This window comes from Ipomoea nil, unplaced genomic scaffold, assembly GCF_001879475.1.
Source record: "Ipomoea nil cultivar Tokyo-kokei standard unplaced genomic scaffold, Asagao_1.1 scaffold3030, whole genome shotgun sequence".
NCBI lineage: Eukaryota > Viridiplantae > Streptophyta > Magnoliopsida > Solanales > Convolvulaceae > Ipomoea > Ipomoea nil.
In genome coordinates, this window is record NW_017619458.1 from 3,610,458 (window position 1) to 3,637,366 (window position 26,909).

A 26,909-nucleotide genomic window follows, 5' to 3' on the forward strand; every position below is an offset into this window, starting at 1 on the left:
TACCATGCAATGGCTAATGCTGTTGGTGAAATCACATGGCTCCAACTATTACTCTCTAAATTAGACATTCCTACCCACCCGACACAACTCCACCGTGACAATCAGGCATCACTCCACATCGCCAACAATCCCGTCTTTCACGAACGAACTAAACATGTTTGAGATTGATTGACACTTTGTTCGTGAAAAGATTAATGATGGCCAACTTCGCACCACCTTCGATCCTTTAGCGCAACAATTGGCTAACATATTCACCAAAAGTCTACTTCCATAATTATTTGAAGGCATCACATCCAAGCTCATGCATCACCCATCAGCTTGAGGGGAGTGTAAAGATTAAATTTTGATAATATATTTTATTAATATCTCTATACATAATTAGGAATATATATATATATATATATATATATATATATATATATATATATATATTCACTCCATATACATGGGCTACATATTAAGTAAATTTCCTTTATTTATTATTAGGTTTAATATTTGATACATCAGCGATGTATAGATGCTATACACATGCGGTGAAGGAGAAGATGTCACATCATTAAAGAGCAAAATCAATATTAATCGGGTCTTTTTTTATAAAATATTTAAGAATTTATTTTATTAGTTAACTCTTTTATTTCTAAATACAAAATATATCTACTTTCCTAAATATATTTATTACTTAATTATAATAAAATCTAATTATTAACAATGTTAACTGCAGGTTCAATTCTACGACAATGAAACCTGTATAACAATTATGATTAACAATGTTAACATATTCTTTACTTAAATTATTATAATTTTTTTGGAAGAACTTAAATTATTATAATTAATAATTCTAATTGATATCTAAAAATCATTTCTAATTGAACTGAATTTCTAAATTATTATATTTATAATTTAGAATTCTTAATCTATACAAAACCTATCTATATCTATATATCTATATCTATATATAATCAAATGTTAATGTAATAATAATAATAATAATAATAATAATAATAATAATAATAATAATAATAATAATAATAATAATAATAATTTTAAAGTCAGAATTAAAAATTAGGTATTAGGGTAATAATATATATATATATATATATATATATATATATATATATATATATATATATATATATATATATAAACAAAATCTATCATATTCTATTTCCCCCCCCCCCCCCCCCCCCCCCCAAACTTTTGTACTAAAGCTTATTTGGTAAGTAAATGTCAAATGAAAATTAAATAAAATCTATTAATTGGTAATATTGCATAATTGGTAATATTATGTATGGTATTATATTCTATAATATAATTGATAATATTATTGTTCAAGTATAATAAAAATCATATGTGATAATGTAATAATAATAAAATAAAATAAAAATAAAAATAATAACAATAACAACAACAACAACAATAATAATAATAATAATCCAAACAAAACTGTATACAAAATAAAATTAAAATTAAAAAAATAAGAAGAAGAGAAAGGTGGCTCCCATTTGTAAATGATGTGTGATCATCTTGATCCTACATTGAAAATGTTTGGAAAGAGGAGCTCTTGAGCTCCTCTTACAAACATATAATTGCTTGCCCATCAATGTGGGCAAGTATTGAGAAGTCCAAAGGTTTTTTTTTTTTTTTTTTTTTTTTTTAGTACTATAGACCCGACAAATTATGTTGTTGAACTGTGTCCACCTTGCAAGGTAGACACAGGTCAAAAATTGTTCATAATTATGAATATATAGTTAAATGATTACTGGAAATCATTTTCCGGGTTTTGAGTGTTTGGTAAGTTGGAAAATAGTAAAGTCAATGGAAAATGAAGTTGGGTCAATGGAAAATAGAGTCATTTTTATGGAAAATGACTTCCCTTTGGGAAGTCATTTTTCGTTTCAACCTTCTTCTCCACTTCTTCGCTTCCCGACGTCACTTCTTCGCCTCTTTGCTTCTGGACATCTGCTACAAGGGAGACGGAGGTTCAAGGGCTGCTCCATAACATTTTGGAAAATACTCCTCTGCATGTCGCAGCTGAGGAAGACAGAGGAAGAAACTCAACCACCGCGTCGATCTGCCAGTCGTGGCCGCTGATCTGCCCTCACCGCCGCCTACCACAACCGAATCTGCTTCGCCGCCGAATCTTTTTCAAGGGAGACGGAGGTTCAAGGGCTGCTCCACTACTCCGCCGAATCTGCTTCAATCGGCTTTTCCTTGTACAGCTGCAAGATTAGCGGAGGGTTCTTGAACAAAACTACCACTGGAATTGCCAAGATTAATTTGAATGAATTTGATATCTGATGCACTTGTATTCTATCTAATATTCCATTGATTGATTTGTGATATTTTTGAGATTTGATGCACTAGCGGAGGTTTCTTGAACAAATCGCCCAAAAATTGTATGTTTTAATTTTAATATTCCATTGATTGATGTTTGTGATAAATTTTTTCTTTTTTTTTTTTGGGTTTTGCATTTTCCTACTCATTTTCTGGAAAATGAACCAAACACACAAAGACAATTTTCTGTTACGTAGTCAAACACCGAAAAGGAAAATGTTTTCTGGAAAATGACTCATTTTCCAGAAAACATTTTCCAGAAGTCATTTTCCTGCTTTCCAAACAGACCCTTAATGGCTTCTTATTTTAGTTTTTTTTTTTTTTTTTTTTTTTTTTTTTTTTTTTTTTTTTTCTTTTAATTTATTAGGGGGTTTGAGAAAGATTAACCCAAAATGTATATGAGTTGTTTTAGTTTTTAGCAGTTTGGAGCAAATTGCTAAGTTATTAAATACTATTTTTTTTTTGTTTTGATTAAATATAAAATGGTAAACATACGAATTTCTTAAAATTTTGACGAATTTGTCAAATAATCAAATTACAACAACAACAACAATAATAATAATAATATAACAACAACAACAACAACAACAACAACAACAACAACAATAATAATAATAATAATAATAATAATAATAATAATAATAATCCAAGAAAAAAACTATATACAAAATAAAATTAAAATTAAAATTAAAAAAAAAAAAAGACAAAGTCACGGGCTCCCATTGTAAATGATGTGGGATTATTTTGATCCCACATTGAAAATGTTTGAAAAGAGAGAGATCCTCTATATAAGATCCTCTTACAAATATAATTGCTTGCCCATCAAGGTGTGCCAATATTGAGAAGTCAAAAGTTCTTATTTAAGAAATCTTAACTTTGTCTTCTTATTTTAGTTTTTATTTATTTATTAATTTATTTATTATTAGTGGGGGTTGTGAAAGATTAACCCAAAATGTATCTGGTGTATTAATTTTTAGTAGTTTGGAGCAAATTACTGAGTTATTATATAATTTTTTTGGTGTTTTGATTAAAGTTAAAATGTTAAAATGACGAATTTGTTAAAATTTTGACGAATTTATCAATAATAGTAATAATAATAATAATAATAATAATAATAATAATAATAATAATAATAATAATAATAATAATAATAATAATAATAATAACAACAACAACAACAATCCAAACAAAACGATATACAAAATAAAATTAAAATTAAAAAAAAAATAAGAAGAAGACAAAAGGGAGCCACTGGCTCCCCTTTGTAAATGATGTTGGATCATTTTGATCCCACATTGAAAATGTTTGGAAAATGAGCGCTTGAGCTCCTCTATATAAGATACGCAATGCTCCTCTTATAAACATAATTGTTTGGGCTCAAATGAGTCTATAAAATTCCAGATATGCATACTACTGGCAATGTACAATGTATCTATGATATTATTCATTGATCATAGTTGGTCTCACATATTTACATAATTGAATATACCTACATAAGATAGTGATTACATTATAATACTAAGAAACTTACTAATGAATTTATTAAATGTGTTCGCAAAAGACAAACTTAATATTGTATTTACACTCCATATAGGGGTTTGGTCACCATAAAGGCTAAAATTAGTATATATAGATCCATAAAGGCTAAAATTAGTATATATCTAAAAACATAATACGTTTCAATCCAGGTTATGTCCTTGGTTTTATGTCCATTTTTTCTATTAACTTTTTTTGTACCTTATGCTATAAATGTTGTATTACATAATTATTTGGACAAAAATATCCCTGCCGTTATAACTTCTGTTATCTTTCACATTATTATTATCATACACTTGCATACACAATATCTTTTTCTTACATTCTTCAATTGGTAAGTTTGATTTTATTTAGATCTTAATTAAATGTTACCATAGTTATATTTAGTAATATATCATTTCTATAATTCTTACTTCATTAATATTAATATGAATTCTACAATTATACACACACACACACACACACACACACACACACATTTATATAACTAAGATTTTAAAATTAAGTATTAATATTGGGCATATATTTTTGCGCATCGCGCATATGAAATACTAGTAGATCAATAAAGGTTAAAATTAGTATATATAGATCTATCTCTTCATAATCTACCAGTTTAACTATCTCATCGTAAGAAATAGTAGAACTATTTCTACACCTGCAATTGAAAAAGATAATGAAAGATAACAATAACTAACATCATATTAAAAACAATTCAACAAATATGATAAAAAGTTAACAGGAGATATAAAAAAAAAATGTCACCAGGCATAATTGACCACAATCAGAAAATCTACTGCACCACAACAGTAGATTGTCACCACACAACCCCACCCAACACCCAAAAAAAGAAAAAAAAAACTTGTAACCAGGCATAATTGTCTCTATAACACCACAAAAACGTACTGTATAAACCAACCGTTCATTTTAAAACAAATATAAATTTTACCTCTGCACAGTTGACCTTCCAATCTTTGGCAGTCATTCCCTGTCACATACCAAAATAGTTTCATGTGTATATAAATAATATAAGATGCATTTTACTAAAAAAAAATAAAATAGAAATCTGATGAAAAGAATAAGATGTAAAAAAAAAATAGCGCTTAATCATGAAAAACCATTTCTTTAGACTTGATGACATTGTTGTTTTTTCTTTCAGGAACGTTGTACTCCGAACCACTCAAACCTTCATTGCACTCCTAATGTTGTAATAAGGAGAAATCTCATGACCAAGAATGCTGAGATTGGATGCGAATAGACTGCGATATGGTGGTGATTGAGTTTGAAACCAATACATGTATTTATATTACAGCAAACATCTTTCTTCCAAACCATAATAATAATATAACTATAATAATATAACCATAATTCAATATTCTTCTATATTCTACTATATTAAAAATGGAAGAATTAATTTCACTTTTGGTCCCACGACTTTTGATGTTCTATCACTTTTGGTGCACAACTTTAAAATTTTTTAATTTTGGTGCCTAACTTTGTTATTTTTATCAGTTTTGGTCCTTTCGGCCAAATTGACAGCGAAATGTTGTTGGATTTTATATTTTTAGGGGTAAAATCGTCATCCTAAGGAAGCATCTTCAATATCTAAACAAAATCACTTAAAATCATATCTATAGGTGTTTGATCGATGAGAATAATGGGGAAGACGGGCAGAAACCAGATAGATCTATGAGATTTATAGTTTCGACCATTGGCAAACTCTTTTTTTCCGCTTAGTATGATTTTTCTTTTGTTTAAATATTGAAGATCTTTAAATTGGATGACGATTTTGTCCCTAAAATATAAAATCTGGAAATATTTTACCGTCAATTTGGCTGGAAGGACCAAAACTGATAAAAATAACAAAATTAGGCACCAAAAGTGAAAAAATTTAAAATTGTGCACCAAAAGTGATAAGAACTCAAAAGTCGTGGGACCAAAAGTGAAATTAATTCAAAATGGAATGTATTATAATTAAATAATTTGACCATAATTAATTATTCTATAGTCTACCATAATTATATAATTTGACCAATATAATTAGTTTGTGCGAAAAATCATAGAAGGAAGATTTTATTTTTAATTATATATAGATAGATATAAATATATAGAATATATAGATATAGATATAAATTAAGTAATAAATATATTTAGGGAAGTAGATGTATTTTCACTACAAAAAAGGAATCATTTAGTGACACAAATTTAATGGTGGTGTTTACAAACCGCCACTGATTGACATCAGAAATGAAATTGGCACATTTTAAAAAGGATTGGGCTGGGAACTCTCCCTACTACATCGCCTTCCTCCACCCTCTTTGTCTTCCTCTTCTTCCCTCCACTGTGTACTACTCCTTGTCTGAAGATCAACCATCACATGAACTTGTACATACTCTAAAACACAGATAGACGAAGACAGCCAAATATCGTAGTTCTTCTCTTTTCCCCTTTGATTTTTGTTAATTTCCTAAATAAGTTGCCTGAACAGAAAACCTAGAATAACTATGGAATGTACAGATGGAGCACAATCACAAATGGGTCGCAACTGGATACAAGCTCAAAAGGTGAGTTCTAGGGTTTAAAATTATGAATCCATGGATTTTTTGTTTTGTTTCTATCTACATTGCCGATTTCTTACCATTTTCGTATTAAGATAATGATCCAATGTTTCTTCACATTATTTGCAATCCTCCTTATTGTAGTAACCAGCCAAGTAAATCAAAAACATTTTTCTAAACAAATACCTCTTGAAACTTTGACATTTACTATGATTTTGTGCGATAATTTTTGTTTGTGGATTAGGATTACACGAGTTGTTTAGAGCTGTGGTGATGAGCATTGAAGGACATGGATGATAGCTTCTTTAATATTGTTGTTGTTTTTGCTCGTTGGAGGCTATTATGTGCCATCTTTTCCCTGTATGTTCTTATTTCTTCCATTCTAGTAATGAAGTTATGAAGTTGAGACTTGCTCATTGGATGGGAACATTAGGAAGGATCACCTATCTATTGGCGTTTCAATTTATTTTTTCTAACTATATCTATTTGTAGTTTGAATTGGCTGCTGCTTCTCGAATCTACAAGTTTTTTTTTTTTTTTTTCCCATCATTTGTTGTTGAAAAATTTAAGATGTGTTGTTTTTTGTTGTAGATGAAGTTGATGTGGTAGGGCTCTTGGTTCCACTTGCAAGTTGGTAAAGTTCTCCTTTCTTATTTTCATTCTTTAATGTACCAAATTGATTTTTAGTGCTGAAATGGTCCTCTGATCTGTTCTTTGAAAAACACTAGTATAAGCTTTTATTCTTGAGATTGATTAGCAATAAGTTGTCTTTATTGGGTTCTAGATGCTTATGAATGAGAGGAAAAATAGAGGCTGCTCTTGGCTTAAGAATTGGAGTGGGGGCCCTGGAGTTTTCAATAATTTTTTTTTAAGCGAGTAGAGATTTGAATTATTATATGTTATTTTAACTGTTTTCAATTGATTTTTTTTTTTTTTTTTTTTTTTTTTTTTTTTTTTTGGTATCCAAAAGTTGTAGTTTGCATACAGATTGCATATCTTGCGTGTTTGCTTGTACAACAATTGCCATAATAGATTATTATATTGGATTGCATGATTGATAGTCTGTATATAGACATCCCTTTACAGATTTATGCACTAAAATAAAATGACTTTGGGAATATACATGAAAGATGGATACTGCTGATTTTGGGTTTAGAAATTACTCTATATTACGGTCACAATTGGTCCATTAGCACTTAAGTCGCTTTCTCTATTACAGTCACGTGGCAAAGTTTTGGAATTTCAACGAGCATTGCTACAGAGTAAATGTAAGTTTGTTATCTGTAATGAGCTTTTGATTGTTTTAAACATCCGGAGGAAGTAAGTGTTTCTTAAGTTGCATTGATTCTTTAAAATGATTGTTGTCTAATATTATGTACTGCAGGTTCTGGATCATCTTTTATCAAAATATGAAGCATCATGTATTTCGGTTAATATTGACTTAGCTTTTTAATGATGTGGCATCTTCTCTTTCATTGCATGCGTATTTCAAATATTAATCCTTATTATTATTATTATTACCGTCAACTTATCTTGTATATATATATATATATATATCTTTACTTGTTTATCATCAATACACATGGATAATATATTACAAGAGTTTTAGTACATGTACTCCCATATACAATTCTTTTATCCTTCCTGCATACTCTTCTTTATCTCTCTATCTCTGCACACAGTGCATTACAGGATGGGTGTCTCTCTGTATCGCAGTGATCCCTCCATTTTCATATATTCTGAGGGTTCTTTGGTTATGAACTACTTCTGTGGTATACCTTTAATTTGGTTTTTGCTGCTACCAAAGATTTCTTCTTGTAGCAGCGTAGCAAATTATTGGCAGAGAACTCAGTTTAAATCAGATGTATCCTTACGTGAATAGTATATAGTTTACATTATATATATAAACACACACACACACAATTTGCAACTACTATCAAATGGTGTGTGCACTGAGGCTCCATGCCATGGAATAGATTAAGACAATCTTGACAGGCCGGAACCAAACTTGTAACTTTTTATACGAGAATCTTGCATCACTAATTTGGCCACCTCTTTTAGGGCAAAATAAATATATGTATTTTTGTTAAATACTTGCATGCATCATTTTATTGTTCATCTTGCTCTTTGGCAAATGCTTTAAGCCCTTCACCTGACAACCTAAACCTCTTAACATCTTGCATGATTTGACCCCCCATTCCCACGTAAAACTCTATCGCCTTCACGTTCCATCCCACCACCAACCAATCCGCAGTCGAAAACCCTAGGGTTGCAGCCCTCGCTGCCATGGCCGAGAACAGCATTTTTCCAAGCCCAAACTCCCTATAACACTCTCTCACGTACAAGTTCTCCATGAAGATGCTGGGTTTTTCGAAGTACCCCGAGTAGCTAGGATAAAAAAGAATATAACCAGCAACAACAACGTTATCATCACCTTCCTGCGATTCATAGGTTTCTGATTCTGGGTCTGCGATGGCAGAGCCAAGATGCAATGTCTTGTAAACCGGGTCGAAACCGACCGGGAGGACGGCGGGCGGGAAAGAGTTAGGGGAGACCTCAAGAATGAGCGCTGTGGCAGAATAGAAAGGAGGACAAGGATTGGAGTCGAAGAGGTTAGTGGAGATTGAGGTTTGGGTTGATGTAAAAACCTTAGTGTAGTCATGGTACGAGGCCATTTGTTGCATGAGTTTGTGGAGGTGTGGCACGTCGGTTTTGACAGAAAGGCGAACTCTGGCATGGATGGTTTGGCCAAACGTCTGCTCATGAGTGGATGATTGTGGGTTTGGAGCCATATTCAAGAAGAATGATATGATTTAACAGAACAAATAAAGGAAGCAAAATATTTTTGGTGGATGATAGAGGATGATGATTCAAAGATGAAGATGATAAATATATATAGACATACAGTAGGGGAGGTCAAGTTTGGAGGCTTCAAGTGGTAGAGAAAAGACAAATTAAAATGAATTATTCACTTGTGCTGTAGTGCATGTGGACATTCCCAATAAGAAAATCTTTGGGGATTTTAGAACAATAAAATTTAACCTAACAAACTTTTTAACAAATGGGGGTGTTGCATTTTGGAGAAAATTTTCACCTGCAACACCCACATTTTGTCACTAACCCATGTCAGAACTTTATAAGAAAAAAAAAAAAAAAAAAGAACGTGAAAGAGTGGCCTGCATGGGCCATTGAGATTTGAGAGCTGGCGGCCACTCTCAATTGAAGATCTTTTAAAAAAAGAACGTGAAAGAGTGGCCCGCATGGGCCATTGAGATTTGAGAGCTGGCAGCCACTCTCAATTGAAGATCTTTTATTTTTGTGAAAAAGTTATGAAAAGCTTAAAACTAATGATAAGAAGAGATTTTGTAACTGAGTGAGATAATTGATGATGAGGTGGATGTTGGGGTCCACAAAAATCTAGGGTAAAATCCTCAACTATTGAGGATGCCCTTAGGGAAATATAGAAAAGTTTTGCTTTTGAATATCATATATGGACAAAAATATAAGTAACTTCTCAAACTTGCCAAATGCATGTGTTGAACAAATAAAGACACATCTACAAAATATTTTTCTTGAATCTCTTTTAAAAATTGAAATAAAAAAACATCAAACATCAAAATGAATTATCCACTTGTGCAGTGGTGCAGGTGGCTATTGACCAACCATGGCGTGCGCAGTGTACCTTACATAGTTACATGACAAAGAGGATGAATAAGAGAAAGGAGAAAATGATATTTTGAGTCTTCAAATTATACTATAATAGCCTAGCTCATTTCTTGATTTTTTTATTTTTTTATTTTTTTATTTTTTTATTTTTTTTTGTTTTTGTTTTTGTTTTGTTTTTTTTTTTTTTTTGTTTTTTTTTTTGTTTTTTTTGTTTTTTGTTTTTTGTTTTTTGTTTTTGTGTTTTTTTTTTTTTTTGTTTTTACAATTATATATATATTGTTGTTAAAGTGACATTTTTCACCACAACTAGATGAAATCATTAAGAAATTTTATATATTAAAACGTTTAAAATAAGATGATAGTCTTTTAATTTTACAATGTTTCGCTTCTTAATTGCTTATATTTTTCTTTTAAATATTAAAAAGAAAATTTAAAACTCTTACAACACGTTTGATTCACGGAATTAATTTTAATATAATAGGAATGCTATTCCATAAGGAATTTTAAGGAATAGAATGGGAATTATATTGTATTCTATTGTTTAGTTTGCGGAATAAATAGACTTTAGAAATTATATTACAGTGTTTGGTCGGTCTAAGAATAGAAATGAGATATGTTTTTCAAACAGCTAACCATGTGATTTCTTAAGGAAGAAGTCCCATGTTTTTTTGTCTCACAGTGATACATTTTTGCACAAAAAATGCATTTGCATGTTACAACCACATTATTACTGTCCTTTATCTTCTCAAAATGATCCCGCACTGGTGATCTGGAATCAACCTGTTTCCTTTTCTTGGCAGGAACAGCAGCAGGAGGTTGCTCATTCTGTTAATGATTCTCAACAGTTTGGGCTTCCACCCCGAAGGTCCATTAATTGAAGAGTTGGGAGGTTGAATACTAGGCATACTGATATTTTCCATCTAAAAATGGTGAACTATCAGTAACTCCAGTAAGCATAGGTAGGGTTCATATTCAAGAAGAATAAACAGCCTCACAGTCAGCATACAATTACACAGAATCACAGAAGCAGAAAGGATTCCAGAATCAGACACATTGTGTTTCATCATTTTCAAAGAATACATAATTATTTATTTATTTTATTTTATTTTGTCATTAAGATTTAAGGCCAAACATCCATAAACTTGAGTACTTCACATTTTTAAACAAATCCATATTCAGGGTTTTTATTTCCCTTTCCAGAGAGGCAGACACTGTTATACAGTCATGGCCTCATGTTCATCAGGCATCATTATCTGGATTTACTGATTTAGGGGGAAAGGGCTTCCAACAAATCAGTATATCACAAATTTCAGAGACTCAGACTCAAACATTTCACAAACTGACAGTATCAAAGTAGGGTTTGCAAAAAACACTCACTAAGTCAGTGCTTCCACCAGATATATGACATAACATATCATAAATTCTCACAAAATGCGAAAACATTTCACAAACTGACAGTATCAAAGTAGGGTTTGCAAAAAACAGTCGATTAAGTCAGTGCTTCCACCAGATATATGACATAACATATCATAAATTCTCACAAAATGCGAAAACAATTCACAAACTGACAATATCAAAGTATGGTTTGCAAAAAACACTCAATAAGTCAGTGCTTCCACCAAATATTCACATAAATGGCATAACATATCACAAAATCGCATAACAACTCATTTGTCTCATCATGCACCAAATTTTAAAAACTAGGGTTAGAAGATTTACTTCGTTTCTCACAGATACCTCGGAGAACAAGGGCTTCGTTTTCCCAATATCACCAGTAGAGGTCACAGCACCAGGCACGCAGGCACCAACACTAGTAACAACGCCAACAAGGGCTTCCACCAACACCTGAGAGACCAAACCACCGGACTACATAACTGTCACAAAGGGTGGTTGTGGAACTGAGGCTCAGAGTCTGAGAGATTGAGAGACTAGGAGTAACGGAGTATCAGAGAGTGGGAGAGAAATCTCAGATGAGAGTATGAAAGTATGAGAGAATGAGTCTTTGAGAGAATGAGAGAAAGAAATTTCAGATGAAACCCTAGCTTCGACTGCACGATGAGAGAATGAGGAGAGATATGATGGATTAGGCTAATCAACATATATATATATATATATATATATATATATATATATATATATATATATATATATATATATATATATATATATATATATATATATATATATATATATATATATATATATACTTGTTCTAAACGACGCCGTATCTAACACAGCCATTGGAAAGTCTACGCTTAATCGGATATTCGGACGGGTCGGGTGACTTAATTCATCCCCCAATCCGAAACATATCTACACGACGTCGTTTTACGGGGCGGTTCGGTTTTCCTTCATCGGGTTCGGTTCTCAACGGTTTGAGTAGACCGGACTTCGGTTTGGTCGAGTTGGTCGGTTTTTTCGGGTCCTGCACAGCCCTAAGTAAAACTATCATGGTGGGTTAAGAGTTTGTACTATGCTTACATTTTCTTCTTATATTACCAAACGTAAATTGCCCATATTTACTGTCTTTTGCTTATTCTTATATATATATATATATATATATATATATACATACATACACACTCTATTAATCTACTTGGTTTACACTTCTATAATTCTATGTGTCATTTATTGATTTATTTCGGGTTGAGAAGTGCTTGCCTTTGGATTTTTCAAACTAAAGTGTTGTTTTTCAAATCAAAAATACCTATTTTCTAAAACTATAAAAATGTACTTATTTTACTGTGTTTAGTGGTTTATACTTAGCATTTTTATGCTAACTGTTTATTTTCCTTGTGTTTTAAAAACCCTTTTTTTAAGGTTTGGAATGACGAGTGATGAGAGGGCGTTTAGAGGTTGACTTAGCATTAGTAGTCCTTTTTGTCCTAGCTTGCTCTTTGTATTTAGCAAGGTTGCAAAAATCGCTAGGCGTTCCTTGGGCGGCTAGTGCCTAGGCGCCTGTTTTTTTTTTAATAATTTTTTTTAAAAAATAAAATTTATTTAGGACTTGGTAATTATAAACTATTTAATTTAATACTTTAATAGTTAGTACTATAATATTTTTTGAAAGGGTTAGTACTAAAATATTAAAACATCTAGTATTGTAAATTCTATAAAGATTTAAAGAATCAAAACAAAACACAAAGTCACAACTCACAAAGTATTAATATTAGAGTACCTGATTTCAATTTTTTTTATTACATTTTTTGGGATTGCGAACAATTTGAACAATTTAGCATTATTTCACTGAAAACGGCGTCGGTTTGAGCGAATTAACTCATTTAAAAAAACAGGAAAAATAGCTAATCGGTAGCCTAAATGCCCGCCTAGGCAGTCGGATGCCTAGAACGGCGATTTTGCCAAAATTTTAGGCGGTCGGCCACCGCCTAGCACCTGGCGCGATTTTCGCAACATTGGTATTTAGTCCCTTTGCTTTTCCCCTGTTTATTGATGATGAGGATATTGAGACTTGTGATTTGTAGACCGATGTAGTTGTTTGACCATCTTCTGGGTTTTGTATGGTGCGTGGACACCTGGGTCTGTGAACCCGTGTTACTTATTGAGTGTTATGATTTTGGACGCTAGTAGGTTAGCTTGGTAGTCATCCACATGTGGATGACTGCGGCGATAGCATGCATCCCCTAGAGTGCATAGGTTGTTAACCGTTTTAAGGGAATATTTAATACTTATGCTCTTATTGCAATCTCTTAAATATATAATTTATACTAGGCTCAAATGTTAGAAAATGGGGGTGTTACAGACTTACAGGTAAAATAGGAAATAGCAACTTTAGGCTATTTCTAAAAACTCAGGAATAGCCTAATATCTAAGGGGGGCCAGGAATCTCTATTCCCCTTGCAAGGGGAATAGGTCATTTGTAGGAACATTATTCCTGAGAATAGAAGTTTTTACCAAACAAAGGAATAAAAATATTATTGGGATACTATTCCATTCAAGGCCTATTGCGCGAACCAAACGTGCCATTAGTGGTGTATATGCACATGTATGTGCATGCGCGCGCGCGCGCGCGTGTGTGTATATATATATGTATATATATATATATATATATATATATATATATATATATATATATATATATATATATATATATATATGCTTTGGATCCCATGAGAACACACCCCTGGGAGAAAATTAAGAACAAATCTTAGTCTTACATCTGTAAAAATTTTATGGTTATGATAAGATTTAGAAAAAAAAAAAAAAACACGGTGGTATTTTTGTAATTATCATCAGTTTCACTATACAAACTTGGACACGTAAATATGCAATCTTTAACAACTAAATATGCAAACCTGGTAAATTTTATAAATTCAATGAAAAAGCTATATTTTAAAACTAAATCGTAAATGCTAGATTCTAAACAGTAAAAAGTAAACCACTAAATCAAATAAAACAAAAAATGTAGTCATAAACTCTAAAATTGAAATCCTAAATGTAATGTACTTTCGCATTTTTGCATGTGCAAAGTTGTAATACTAAATGTGCAAAATATTAGTACTAAATGTGTAAACCTGGAAAATTATGAAAATTGCAGATTTTAGTGTTCAAGTTTGCATAGTAAAGTTTGTGATATGTGAAATATTGGTTATTCAGTTTCATTTTTATACACTGTAGTTTCATTACAACACAACTAAAATATTATTTTGATATAACTACAGTTTCATTTGACAATATACACTCAATATGTGAGACATGTTATTCAGTTTCTTTTTATACATATTGTAGTTTCATTTGAACAAAAACAAAGTATCATTTCAATTCAACTACAATTTTATGTTATTCAGTTTCTTTTTATACATATTGTAGTTTCATTTGAACAAAAACAAAGTATCATTTCAATTCAACTACAATTTTATTTGACAATATACACTCAATTTGTGCGACATGTTATTCAGATTCATTTTATACATATTGCAGTTTCATTTCAACACAACTAAAGTATCATTTCAATTCAATTATAGTTTCATTTGATAATATAAACACAATATACGAGACAAGTTATTTAATTTCATTTTAGATATACTATAGTTTCATTTTGTTCTGAACACAAAAAATACGGGATTTGTTAAAATTTAACGGCGACAGTTTCTTTACTTAAAGAAACGGTGCCGTTTTCAGACTGTTTCTTTACTTAAAGAAACGGTGTCGTTTTCAGACCATGGTCCACACAACCAATTGTTATACCATGGATCAGGGTTCATATTGCATTATGAACCCTGACACAAAAATTTTGTACCTTCAGTTAACACATTCCATATTTACCGTTAACCATTTCTGTACTTGTAAACAAATAACTTGATAATTGTTGACGCATAATATGATAGCTACAGGTGCATAAACTATCAATTGCAGTTACAGAATGTGTCAACTATATACATAATCTGGCCTGATGATAATTGCTGACACATAATATGATAATATCAACTGTAAGTACAAAATATATCAACTATAGATACAAAATTTAAAAGTTATTTTGAACCAGGGTCTACAATGCAAGATAGGCCCTGGTCCATGGTATAATTTGCCCCACTCAAATTGTTATGGTAGGCCAATGCTTAATGTATGCAAATTTACTCACATCGCTAACATTGATTCATTTTGTGTATTATGATATTCACAAGCAAAGAATAAAATATTCACACTTTAATGTGACATAGATACATAAACTCTTGAATTGCTTACAACAAATACTTTGAGAAGGCGCTACATAACCATTGTTGTGAGGTCCACAACACAAATGGTGCAATTGTGCCACCTGCCCAATATAATATGTGCATGGTATATGAGTGGGGTAAGCTGACAGCTAGGGATACAAAACCTCACCCTCAACCCCAACCCCCTAATAGGATTGTGGATGGATAAATCACGATGCTTAGTAACAATGACTCAGCGACCACTTAAGTGGGAGGACTAGTGCCTGGTGGCCACAAGGAGCCCACTGCATTAGGTAAAACTCCCACACTATGACTGCCAGGACTCGGTCTTGAGCCCTTACCCTCAATCTACCACCCGAATACCAACTGAACTGTCCATGTAAACAACTCGAAAACAACATGTTTTGAGCATTTATGGTCAGAGAGTGGAAGAGATGTGATCCATACATTTATGGCAAGGGATGTGATTCATTGGAAAAGTCTGAGAAAAGCAAGAAACTCATCATATAAACTGCCAAAAACCATAGCCAGACAGCCTGTAAATGTGGAGTATGATTTATAGGGGAAGCATCATTCACTAACCTGCATACAAAGATAAAGCCATAAAGGCAATACAATACCAGGTTGAAGAAACTTTCAAGATGAATCAAACAACAATGTAAAGCTCATTCATAGTTTGATCTTTCATATTAAGTTGAAGTTCCAGTTCACATGACTATATATGAAGAATGCAAAACAAACAGGCCATTTTTTATTTTCTTGTTTCATCTCCCTCAAATCATTTTCAACACTGAGAGGGAAGTAAGTAGAATCTCGCATTTTCAGAAGCAATATATCATGTAAATATTCGATATACAACCACACTACAAGATGTGATAAGTAGAGACATTGGTCAATCTTCTGCAAATCATTAGTTATTCATTCATGCCCCTTCATTTCACCTTTTCGAACCCCAGAACTACAAATGAAGCATGTATAAATTACTCGACAGTTCTGAAGATCTAAATCTCCAATACCAATACAAGGACAAGTGAAACCCCAAAACGACAAATGAAGCATACATAAATTACTCAAACAATTTGTAAGGTCTAATATCTATGATGTCTTTATGATAAATCAAGAGGTTCACAAGGACAAGCAGACAATTACTAGAGTGATACATACAAACTATAATGCAAATTGATTAAAAGAAAGAATTCAACTGCAAGGAATGATGTCACGATTTACTCTAAAAAATGAGCTTTTTGAAGAAGAATCCAATCTGCATTTGTTTAGTCCTAATCCAAGTAACCAAACAACTCATGAGCATACAACTTCAACATAAATGCATGCACATAATTAATCAAAATTCACCGATATTGAAAGACTAAATAAAGCTTACATATACAAAATTGTATTTTCCTCATTGAGAAGCAGGAGAAAGGGAGACCGAAACGAACAAAGGAAAATAAAATCCATCGCTATATAATGACCAATACGATCAATTCACTGTAATTGAAAGCTCGATTCCTCTATTTAAAAAAATATATATCCATTTATGTTCAGACCTTCACAGTCACTCGACCATGTCGATATAGTTTCTTCTTGCCAACTCTTTTCTCATCAATCAAGTAATCATTTGGTGTCTTCTCTATTCTCAATTTCCCCTTAGTAGCTGATTCTCCATTGCTGCCTTGCACTTCATCATACCTCTGTAAAGAGCCAATGACAAATAAGAATTACCATTGCTATTCAATCCAAAGTCCAAACACACTATCCCAGATGATGATGTAGATGTTCGATAAATAATTACTTTAAAATGTAATTCGATTACCAAATTCAAATTAGAGCGAGACTTTAGATTATTCATTTCTTCCCTTGCCTCATAGCCACTACTGTATCTCTCACCCTCCACCGCTTTGCCCTCATCCTTTGCTAATTCCATATCACAAGATTGGCGCTTTAATAAATACCGATGTCTTCTCCTCAAAAACCTGAAAATCATTGGGCACAAATTTCAGTTCCTTCGTTCAAGCAGAGATAATATCCTCCAACTTTAAAGTTTTCAAAGTTAAATATGAATTCATAATAAAATGAAGTGTTTAGTGAAATTTGAAAACTTAAACATACAGAATTTCACCCATAAGCATATCTCTCCTTTGCTTTGCAGTTTTCATCTTCCTCTTCTTTGCAACAAATTCCTTTACAAGATTGCCAAACCATGTATCAGAAATGACTACATTTAGAATCTAGTTTCTAAATAAAACAATCTTCTACAAAATTAAAAGTGTAGGAAATAGCAACACTCTCACAACATAGACAGAGATCAATCAAAGAGCCTCTAATTCAAAATCACAATAACTAATGTTGCTTATCAGCAATTAGGGTACAATAAAAAGGTCAAGAGAAGTTCAATTTACAAGAACTATATATCAGGAAAAAAAAAAGATGAAAATTAGGAGAAATCATCAGTAAGTTACGCAAAGCACAACCTTTTGCAGTTCCAAGAATTCATCCAAAAGTGTCCGGTGTTTGAAATCCGCTTTGGTTTCTCCGCTACCAGCCTGAGATTTATTGAAACCGTTAACCCCCTTTTTCATCTCCTCCGCGCAAGAATTCAAAAAACCCACCCGAGAAAACACTGACCCAGATCAAGAAATCAAATCTTTAAGCCCTTCCATGAATGTATACATGCAGAAGAGGACGGGAGGAGGAGCGTATTATGAACACTCAGTCTAATGCAGAGAGAGAGAAAGAAGAAAAGGGTAAGGACTGGGGTATGGAGATTTTTTTTTTTTTTTTTTTTTTTTTTTTCTCTCTCTCTCTCTCTCTGTTGAAGCTTTGAATGGGAGAAAACGGAAAATAATGAAAGGAATTCCATCTAGGGAAGAAAAGGGTATTTGTGGGAAGTTCTTGTAAGTTGTAGTCTGTATGTGGGTGTGGTTGGAGGACATCAGAATACATCTTTGTTTCATCTTCTTTCCTTTCTTTCATTCCCGCACCTCTATCCTTCTTTGTGACCATTTTCTCTGATTTTTTGGGGCTCCTTCGATTTCTTTCTTTTTTTCTTTTTTTTTTTCATTTTTTCTTTTTGGTATTTGTTTTTCTCAAAACATAAATTATGGTCCAACTGGGCCATCAGAGACACAGATGGCAAGGGATAATATACGGGTGAAAGAGCAGGTGTTCTGTGGACTTGGTAGAGAGAGAGAGAAAGATAGGTTTGAAAGGTGCAGAAAAAGGCAGGAGATTAATGGCTTTCGAGTTATGGCTATGGTGGGCTGCTTGTCCATTGTGTAAATTTGAAATACAAAACCTACCCAGATAGATAGACCGAAGGCAATTTATATCCTACATCACGGCGCGCGTTGCACTATGCGTCCAGATTCAAAACGACGTCGTTTTAATTTTTTTTTTTTTTTTTTTTGAAATTTCTCGCCCCAGTGAATGGCAGTAGTTTTTTCTTTAAAAAAAAACCCGCTGTTCAAGAATGTACATAATGTTATACTAGAATACACATAATGTTATACATGAATGTATATAATTATATAACAAAATATACATACTCTTTTTAAAAGATAATACACATAATCTAACATAATACATAATAAACATAAACTTTTAACATAATACTCATCAACTCTTAACATAATACACACAAATTTTCTGATTCGGATGTACATAATTGTATAAAAAGAATGTACATAATTGTATAAAAAATACACATAACTGTATGAACCAATACACATAACGTTGTGAACAAATACACATAACGTTGTGAACAAATTACACATAATCTCAGCAACTTCCTACCGCGCCTCCCAACACTACCCCAAAACGACGTCGTTTTGGGAGGCGCGCGGCGCACAGTGCTATGTGCGCCGTGGTGTAGGATATAACGATTGTAGACCGAAGGTGAAGGTGTAGGATATAACGATTGTAGACCGAAGGTGAAATCTGAAAGAAATTACAGTGTACAATTTTTTTTGAATACTACAATTTTAATTCTTAGGTTATAACGTAAATACCTGCTGATTAGGTTGAAAAATATAGTTATTAAAAATCAGAGGTTACTTAAAAGAGTTAATTTTTTCTGATGTATTTTGTTTTTGTGGCAATTTCAAATTTAGTTCTAGACTATTCTTTTTGTCATTTAACATCCTAAACTATTATTTTTTTGGACACTTATAGTCATTCTCATGATTTTTCCTATTTTTAGTAATAAGGGCATTTTTGTCTTTTTATATTTTTTTTTGTCATTTTTTCAGTTTCAACCAGTTTAATTAGTTTAGAACTTTAGGTAGTCTTTGATTTGTAGTAACTATATTTTCAACCGGTTTTTAGCAAAGTCCTAAACTAATTAAACCGGTTGAAATAGAAAAAATAACAAAAGAAAAATATGAAGATGCAAAAATGTCCTTATTAAAAATAGAAAAAATCATGAGAAGGACTAAAAGTCTCCAAAAAATAATAGTCTGGATGTTAAATGACAAAAACGATAGTCTAGAACTAAATTTGGAATTGCCACCAAAGACAAAGGACCTATGGTGATCACAAGATCAAAATGAGTGATGACAAGATCGAATTTCGATGGTGGGAGCATTGATTCTTTAGAATGAAAAAGATTGAGAAAGTATGTAAATAATCATGAGTGTTTTAAAAATAAACTTAAATGGGTCTTATGGATCTATTAAAATGTATTGTTACACTTATTATAGTAGTCTAAGCTAATAATAGAATGAATAATGTTATTCACCCCTAAAAAAATCCTTTCATAATTTCACTATTGACATGACATTATTTGATTGGTTACTTTACTTTTTCATTAAAAGGTGGTGAGATCAGCAAATTAATGTCACTCAATGATTATAAGACATGTCATTGAGGGAATTTATGAGGGAAAAAATTAAGTGGGTAAGAAACATTTTCCTAATACTTTTGGTCACTTGACTATTATTCATGTATCAAATTTGGTCCTTGATTGTATCACATTTTTACTTCATATTTCCCTTCTTTCATGTAAATTGTATTCAAACTTCACATTTTCCCTCACGCTAGGGTTTCTCTCTATTACTCCCTAAACTCCTAGGGTTTTGCTTCTTTCTGATCGATATTCCGACCGAACAGCCCTGCCTAGGGTTTCTATCTACGAAGAGTCTAGGACAGCGACGAGGGAGCAGTGTGACAGCGATGGCATCAACGAGCAGTGCTACGGTGGCAGGTCTGTTTGCCAGATGGGCAGACATGGTGTTGGAAGACGAGGACGTCGGCGTCGAGGCGGCACTGATGGAAGACAGTACAGCAGCGGCAGTTGCGGAGTCGTGGACTCTAGTTGGTCGATTCTTGACGCAGCGGTTTATTAAGTTTGAGTACATGCGGAAGGTTATGGCTTCGGCCTGGAAACCGGTTAAAGGTGTAACACCCCCTAAAACCATGCTATTTAAAGCCTTAAAACATGCAGATATCTTAAACCAAAACATCAAACACAGCGGAAGACTGAAAGAGGAAATATATAAAACAAAGGAAACGGGGTGCTATGCCACGCTCACCCAAAGGTGAACGCACAGGCTAAATCTGCATTGTTTAAAATCTACAACCATCAAAACAAAGTACTAAGTCTAGATTGGCTCACAGGCCACAAAACATAAGAGGGGAGCTATACTAGCTGGCACTAAACCGCGCACTAGTCTAAGCATCACCTGAAAGAAGCATATAAAACATGGGACGGCGCCCGGTCAGCGAATAATGCTGGTAACCCACCAATACTTGTGAAATATCATACATAGATAAGATATAAGTTTGTAAAGCCATTTTCGAAACGGAATACATATATATAAGTCCAAAACCAAGAGTAATAGTCAACACAAGACTCAACACTCTCAACAAGAACACGGGAACACATTCCTAGGCTACAAAGAACAACAAGGACTCACAAGAAGTCTCAAGGTATAATCTATCATCACACAATAGATTAATACCCGACATGCACGACTGAAAGGAATAAAGACACAACAAACGGCAACACATGCCTTTGTGACTACACACGTCACAAGAAGAGAACTCACAACAACGGCTACATAAGCCCTCGTGACTTCACCCATCACGAGTTGATATGCCTTCCTTATGCCCGGTTCCAACCTTGTGGTTACCCCCAACCTTATGTTTAGTTCCAACCTTTACCTCCAGGACCCCTGTACACCAAGTCCAACCTTTTCCCTCCGAGGACCGTCGTCCCCTCTCCAACAGATCTCTAACAGAACCACCGATTTCATAGTACACGAGGGTACTAATCACACACACGGCAACACATGCCTCTCCCATAAACACGTGAACCTTACACAAAGGTCACAGCTCCATAATCACGTCATGGCCACCACGAGGACCACTGCAATACCTTGGTGACTAGTGTCCCATACCACTAATCGTGCAATCCAGGTAAAGCCACACACACATCACACCTCAACAGGAATCAATCAACGGATCACAACGAAGATATGAAACCATACTCAATCAAGGAATGGATCACAGTCCAATAACAACAACGATGAATAACACAAGTTATCATCAACCATTAGGAAGGTACAAACAACACACACGCTAGCATTTAAACACCGAACTAGCATGCTTATTAAACGGGTAAACCAAACATAGTTCCGAAGAACACACAAGAGCCATCACGGTTTAACGAATCACAATGTTGAACACTTAGCACGATTCAAGAGACCAAAACCTACATGGATCCCTACCATATAGTTCTAGACATACGAAACATCAAGAAGACACTCAAATAGTTCCACAAAAGAACATCGGGAAGTCAAAAGACCAAATACCGAGTCAAAAGAATCACGGGGAACAAATCCCCCAACATCCATATACTGTACCCGCGGGTGGATCCACGGGTAGACCCCTATCCGCGGTTCTGCCCACGGGTACACAACCCACAAGAAACCTGTACCCCGTGGGTGGGCGACGGGTGGACCTCCTACCCGCCGTTCCGCCCGCGGGTACACACCTGTACCAAAATAAATCCCTTTGGAGATTTTCATCTCCAAACTCAAATTCAAGTCCAAAACATGCCAAAACTCACCAAATACAACAAAGTGACTTGAATTAAAAGAATAGCCAAGCAATGGCATACAAGAACCCTAAACACAAGCTCTAGATATGGATTTTCACAAGACAATGCATAAACACTCACATTTCATAGCAAAACACATGTAGAATCCAAGAAATATTCATATAGGTAAGCAAAATAGATTTTGCAGAGCATGAGTTACCTCTTGTAGACAAAAACCTTCACTTAACACCTCACTAAGCTCCTAACAAAGCTCACCTTCCAAACCCACTTCAAGAACACACCAAAAGATCATAAAGATTCTATCTTTAAGAAAAGACACCTAAGAAAACACTAAAAACACAAGATGAACATGGATCTTACCCTCCTAGATGCCCAAATGTATGAAAGGTAGGATCTTGGAGACAACTCTTGAAGTTTTGGTAAGGTTTCAACTTGGCTTGGAAGAAAAGCTATCTATCTTTTTAGAGAGAAGGTGGACCTAATATTTGGAAAGTGTAAGGAAAGAAATGAGGGTGTTCTTACTAGGTTAGCTTACAATACTAACTCAAGGTGAAAGGTCAATAATACCCTTACTAACATGAAGAGGTGTAAGGAAACAAGGGAACTCCTTACAAAGCTCAAGGTACAACTTTGACTTTGGGGTTGACTAGTCAATTACTAGTCCTCGACTATTGAATTTCAGGAATTTAAGGAATTAAATTACACATTGAAATAGGATTAATTACTTAATTAATCCTTTAATTGAATTCGGATTTCAGGGTGTCACAAAAGGTGTGCACATCACGGAGCTACAACCTAATCTCTTCCAGTTCGTGTTTCATCACAAAACGGACATCCGGAGAGTATTGGATGAGGGGTCGTGGTCCTTCGAGAATTGTACGTTGATATGTAAGGAGTTGAATGATGGCCAGTTACCGGGAGATGTGGTTCTCGACACGGTTGATCTATGGGTTCAGGTGTATGATTTGCCGATTGGTTATAATACGGTTCCGGTACTAGAGCAGATAGGGAATTTTATGGTGAAGTTTCTCAAGTATGATGAAAGACAGTTGAAGGGGCCTCTCAAAGCTTTTTACCATATTAGGGTTACTATTCCTGTTGATAAACCTCTCAAAAGAAGAATGAAACTAATTCATCGAGACAAAACATGGGGGTGGGTAAATTTCAAATACGAAAGATTACATACATTCTGTTTTTTCTGTGGTCTATTAGGGAATTCGGACAAATTCTGTTTGAAAGCTAAGGACTCGGTATTAACGCCCGAACAATATCCGTTTGGAGTATGGATGCGAGCCGGGTAGGCGAGAGGCCCTCGGCCAATTGGGGACCCCTGGTTACTCACGTCCGACAAGCCGCCGATGCAGCGTGTTGAGGGCACGGGAGGGACGTCAGTGCCTCCATGTATGGATGACGGCCAGGGGTGACATGGCTCCGATGAGGAGGACGGTGTCACGACGTTGGCTAAGCGCCGTCGTCAGGATGGCAGGAATGGTGGTAGGGATGAACCGGTCACCGGTACGGATGTTAACATGATTGATAGTTCAAAAAACTTGCTACATGCGGGTTTTGGTTTCCAGACCCGCCCACAACAATGAGTACCCTAAGTTGGAACTGCCGTGGCTTGGGCAATCCACGGACAGTTCGTGAAGTTGTGGACATGGTGTCCCGGAAGAAGCCTGATTTTGTATTTCTTATGGAAACCAAGGTGGGGCGAATACATGCTGAACGTGTTCGTGTCAAGCTTGGTTATGAAGGACTTTTCTATGTTGATAATACTGGACTAAGTGGTGGTCTGGCGTTGCTATGGAAAAAGAATAATACAGCGAGATTACTGGGTTACTCAAAGACGCATATTGATGTGGAGGTGAGTATAAGTGGATTTCCGAATTGGAGGATTGACATGTTATTATGGTTATCCGGAGCGTACAAGGCGGACAGAGTCATGGGATTTGTTGAAATTGTTGGCAACACAATCTGAATTACCCTGGATTGTGATTGGTGACTTTAATGATCTCTTGTGCCAATATGAGAAGAAGGGGGTAATCTGCATCCGAATAGTCTCTTGCGCGGATTCGGGGAGACTATTGAGCAGTGTGGTTTGGCTCAGTTACCGATGAGCGGTTACCAGTTCATGTGGCAAACGGGTAAAGGCACCCCTGGATGGATTGATGAAAAATTGGATAAGGTACTTGCTACTGACCAGTGGCGGGACATTGTTAATGGGGCCACGGTTTCCAATCTATTAACAAGGAAGTCGGATCACTCGGCTATATATTTGGCAATCCGATATTATGGGGCCAGGGGAGGTGGAAGGAAGAGGTTTCAGTTTGAGATGGCTTGGCTCTATGATGAGGGGTGCAAGACGGTAGTTGCTGAATCATGGGAGGAGGGAAGGAGTGGCGGCACACAGATTTGTATTGAACATTATGGGAACCGGCTGACCCGATTGGGTGGGGGGGGGGGGGGGGGGGGGGGAGACCGTTACCACAGGTTTGGGGAAAAAATTGAGCTGCTCCGGAAGGAACAGGAACGCCTCAAGGGATGTACTGTTCCGACTTCCCTAATTGAGTACAACCGCCTTGAGGAGGCATTATGCCGTGTGGAAGTTCAGGAGGATGTATACTGGAGGCAGAGGGCCAAGCAGCACTGGCTCAAGGATGTTGATGCAACCACGAAATTCTATCACAGGTATGCCTCAAACCGAAAAAGAAAGAATATTTTGCTTAAACTTATGAATAATTGTGGTGAGTGGGTGGAAGGGGATGGTATGACAAGTGTGGTTCTGGACTATTTTAAGCAAATCTTTGCATCTGGTAATCCTATGAATGGTGATTTGTTGTTTGATATTGTTACCCCACGAGTCACCCAGGCACAAAACGAATTGCTAATGCGACCTTTTGAGGTAGACAAAGTGAACGATGCACTTTTTGCGATGTTCCCTGATAAGGCACCGGGCCCGGATGGGATGAACCCGGATTTCTATAAGAATTTCTGGGATATTGTGGGTGTAGATGTCTCATGTTTTATTGTTAATTGTCTGAATACATGCTCTTTGCCCCCTGGTTTAAATAATACTGATGTGGTGTTGATCCCAAAAAAGGATGCCCCTGAGGTGGTCTCTGATCTTAGACCAATTGCACTCAGTAATGTAATTTATAGGGTTATGGCCAAAATGATTACACAGAGGATGAAACCCCTAATGGATAGTATTATATCTGAGTTTCAGAGTGCTTTTATACCTGACAGACTAATTACTGATAATATCCTGGTGGCTTCGGAGGCAGGACATTATTTGAACAGGAAACAATGTGGAGCAGTTGGTTGGAGTGCCCTAAAACTGGATATGGCAAAGGCCTATGATTGTATGGAATGGTCTTTTTTGCGAGGTATGCTTGTGGCCCTGGGTGTTAATCATAAATGGATTGATCTCATTATGATGTGTGTTACTATAGTATCCTACAACTTTCTGGTGAATGGGTCACATAGTGATTCACATATACCAACTAGGGGTTTATGCCAGGGTGATCCGTTATCTCCCTATCTATTTATTATTTGTGCTAAAGGCTTTTCTTTGTTATTACAACAAACATAGGATAGGGGCTTAATACATGGATGCAGGGTAGCTAGGGGTGCCCCCTATCTCTCATCTTTCCTTTGCTGATGACAACTTATTGTTTTTTAAAGCAACTGTGCAGGAGGCTAGTGAGATAAAGGGTTGCCTATCTCTATATGAGAATTTGTCTGGGCAAGCTGTAAATTATCATAAGTCCAGTGTATGTTATAGCAAGAACACGGCCGACGAGGAAAGGGATGGTGTGGGGCAAGTATTGGGGGTGATCTAGGCTCCTAACTATGGGAAATATCTTGGTTTACCCTCTTTTATTGGCAGGAATAAAAAAGCAGCGTTTGCCTATATTGGAGACAAGATCAGGCAGAGAATAGGATCTTGGAATAAGAAACTGCTGTCGCAAGTGGGTAAGGAGATCTTATTGAAAAGTGTGGCTCAAGATATGCCTATCTTTTCAATGAGTATTTTTTATTGCCTATAACTGTCTGCACTGCTATTGAGCGACTTATGAATAGATA

The 26,909-nt window shown here is 34.7% G+C and overlaps 2 protein-coding genes across 2 annotated transcripts; both read right to left on the minus strand.

Annotated features, from left to right (window-relative positions):
- Positions 1–8,300: 8,300 nt before the first annotated feature.
- LOC109163673 (tyramine N-feruloyltransferase 4/11-like) lies at positions 8,301–9,282 on the minus strand. The gene has a single exon (XM_019312433.1). It carries the CDS (start codon positions 9,215–9,217, stop codon positions 8,534–8,536), a length of 684 nt encoding a protein of 227 aa, XP_019167978.1. The 5' UTR covers positions 9,218–9,282; the 3' UTR covers positions 8,301–8,533.
- Positions 9,283–17,104: 7,822 nt separating this feature from the next.
- Positions 17,105–19,028, minus strand: LOC109163674. The gene is made up of 4 exons (XM_019312434.1): positions 18,238–19,028; positions 17,876–17,946; positions 17,580–17,739; positions 17,105–17,457 (listed from the first exon to the last, which is right to left on the minus strand). Exons 1-4 carry the CDS (start codon positions 18,343–18,345, stop codon positions 17,308–17,310), a joined length of 489 nt encoding a protein of 162 aa, XP_019167979.1. The 5' UTR covers positions 18,346–19,028; the 3' UTR covers positions 17,105–17,307.
- Positions 19,029–26,909: the final 7,881 nt, after the last annotated feature.

Bases quoted from the DNA above. Each gene is read 5' to 3' on its own strand.
- LOC109163674 (XM_019312434.1), bottom strand. From the start codon at position 18,345: ATGAAAAAGGGGGTTAACGGTTTCAATAAATCTCAGGCTGGTAGCGGA. The intron at 17,740-17,875 runs GTATGTTTAAGT...AATGATTTTCAG, and splicing joins ATGCTTATGGGTGAAATTCT to GTTTTTGAGGAGAAGACATC. The intron at 17,458-17,579 runs GTAATCGAATTA...GGCTCTTTACAG, and splicing joins CTCGCTCTAATTTGAATTTG to AGGTATGATGAAGTGCAAGG.
- LOC109163673 (XM_019312433.1), bottom strand. From the start codon at position 9,217: ATGGCTCCAAACCCACAATCATCCACTCATGAGCAGACGTTTGGCCAA.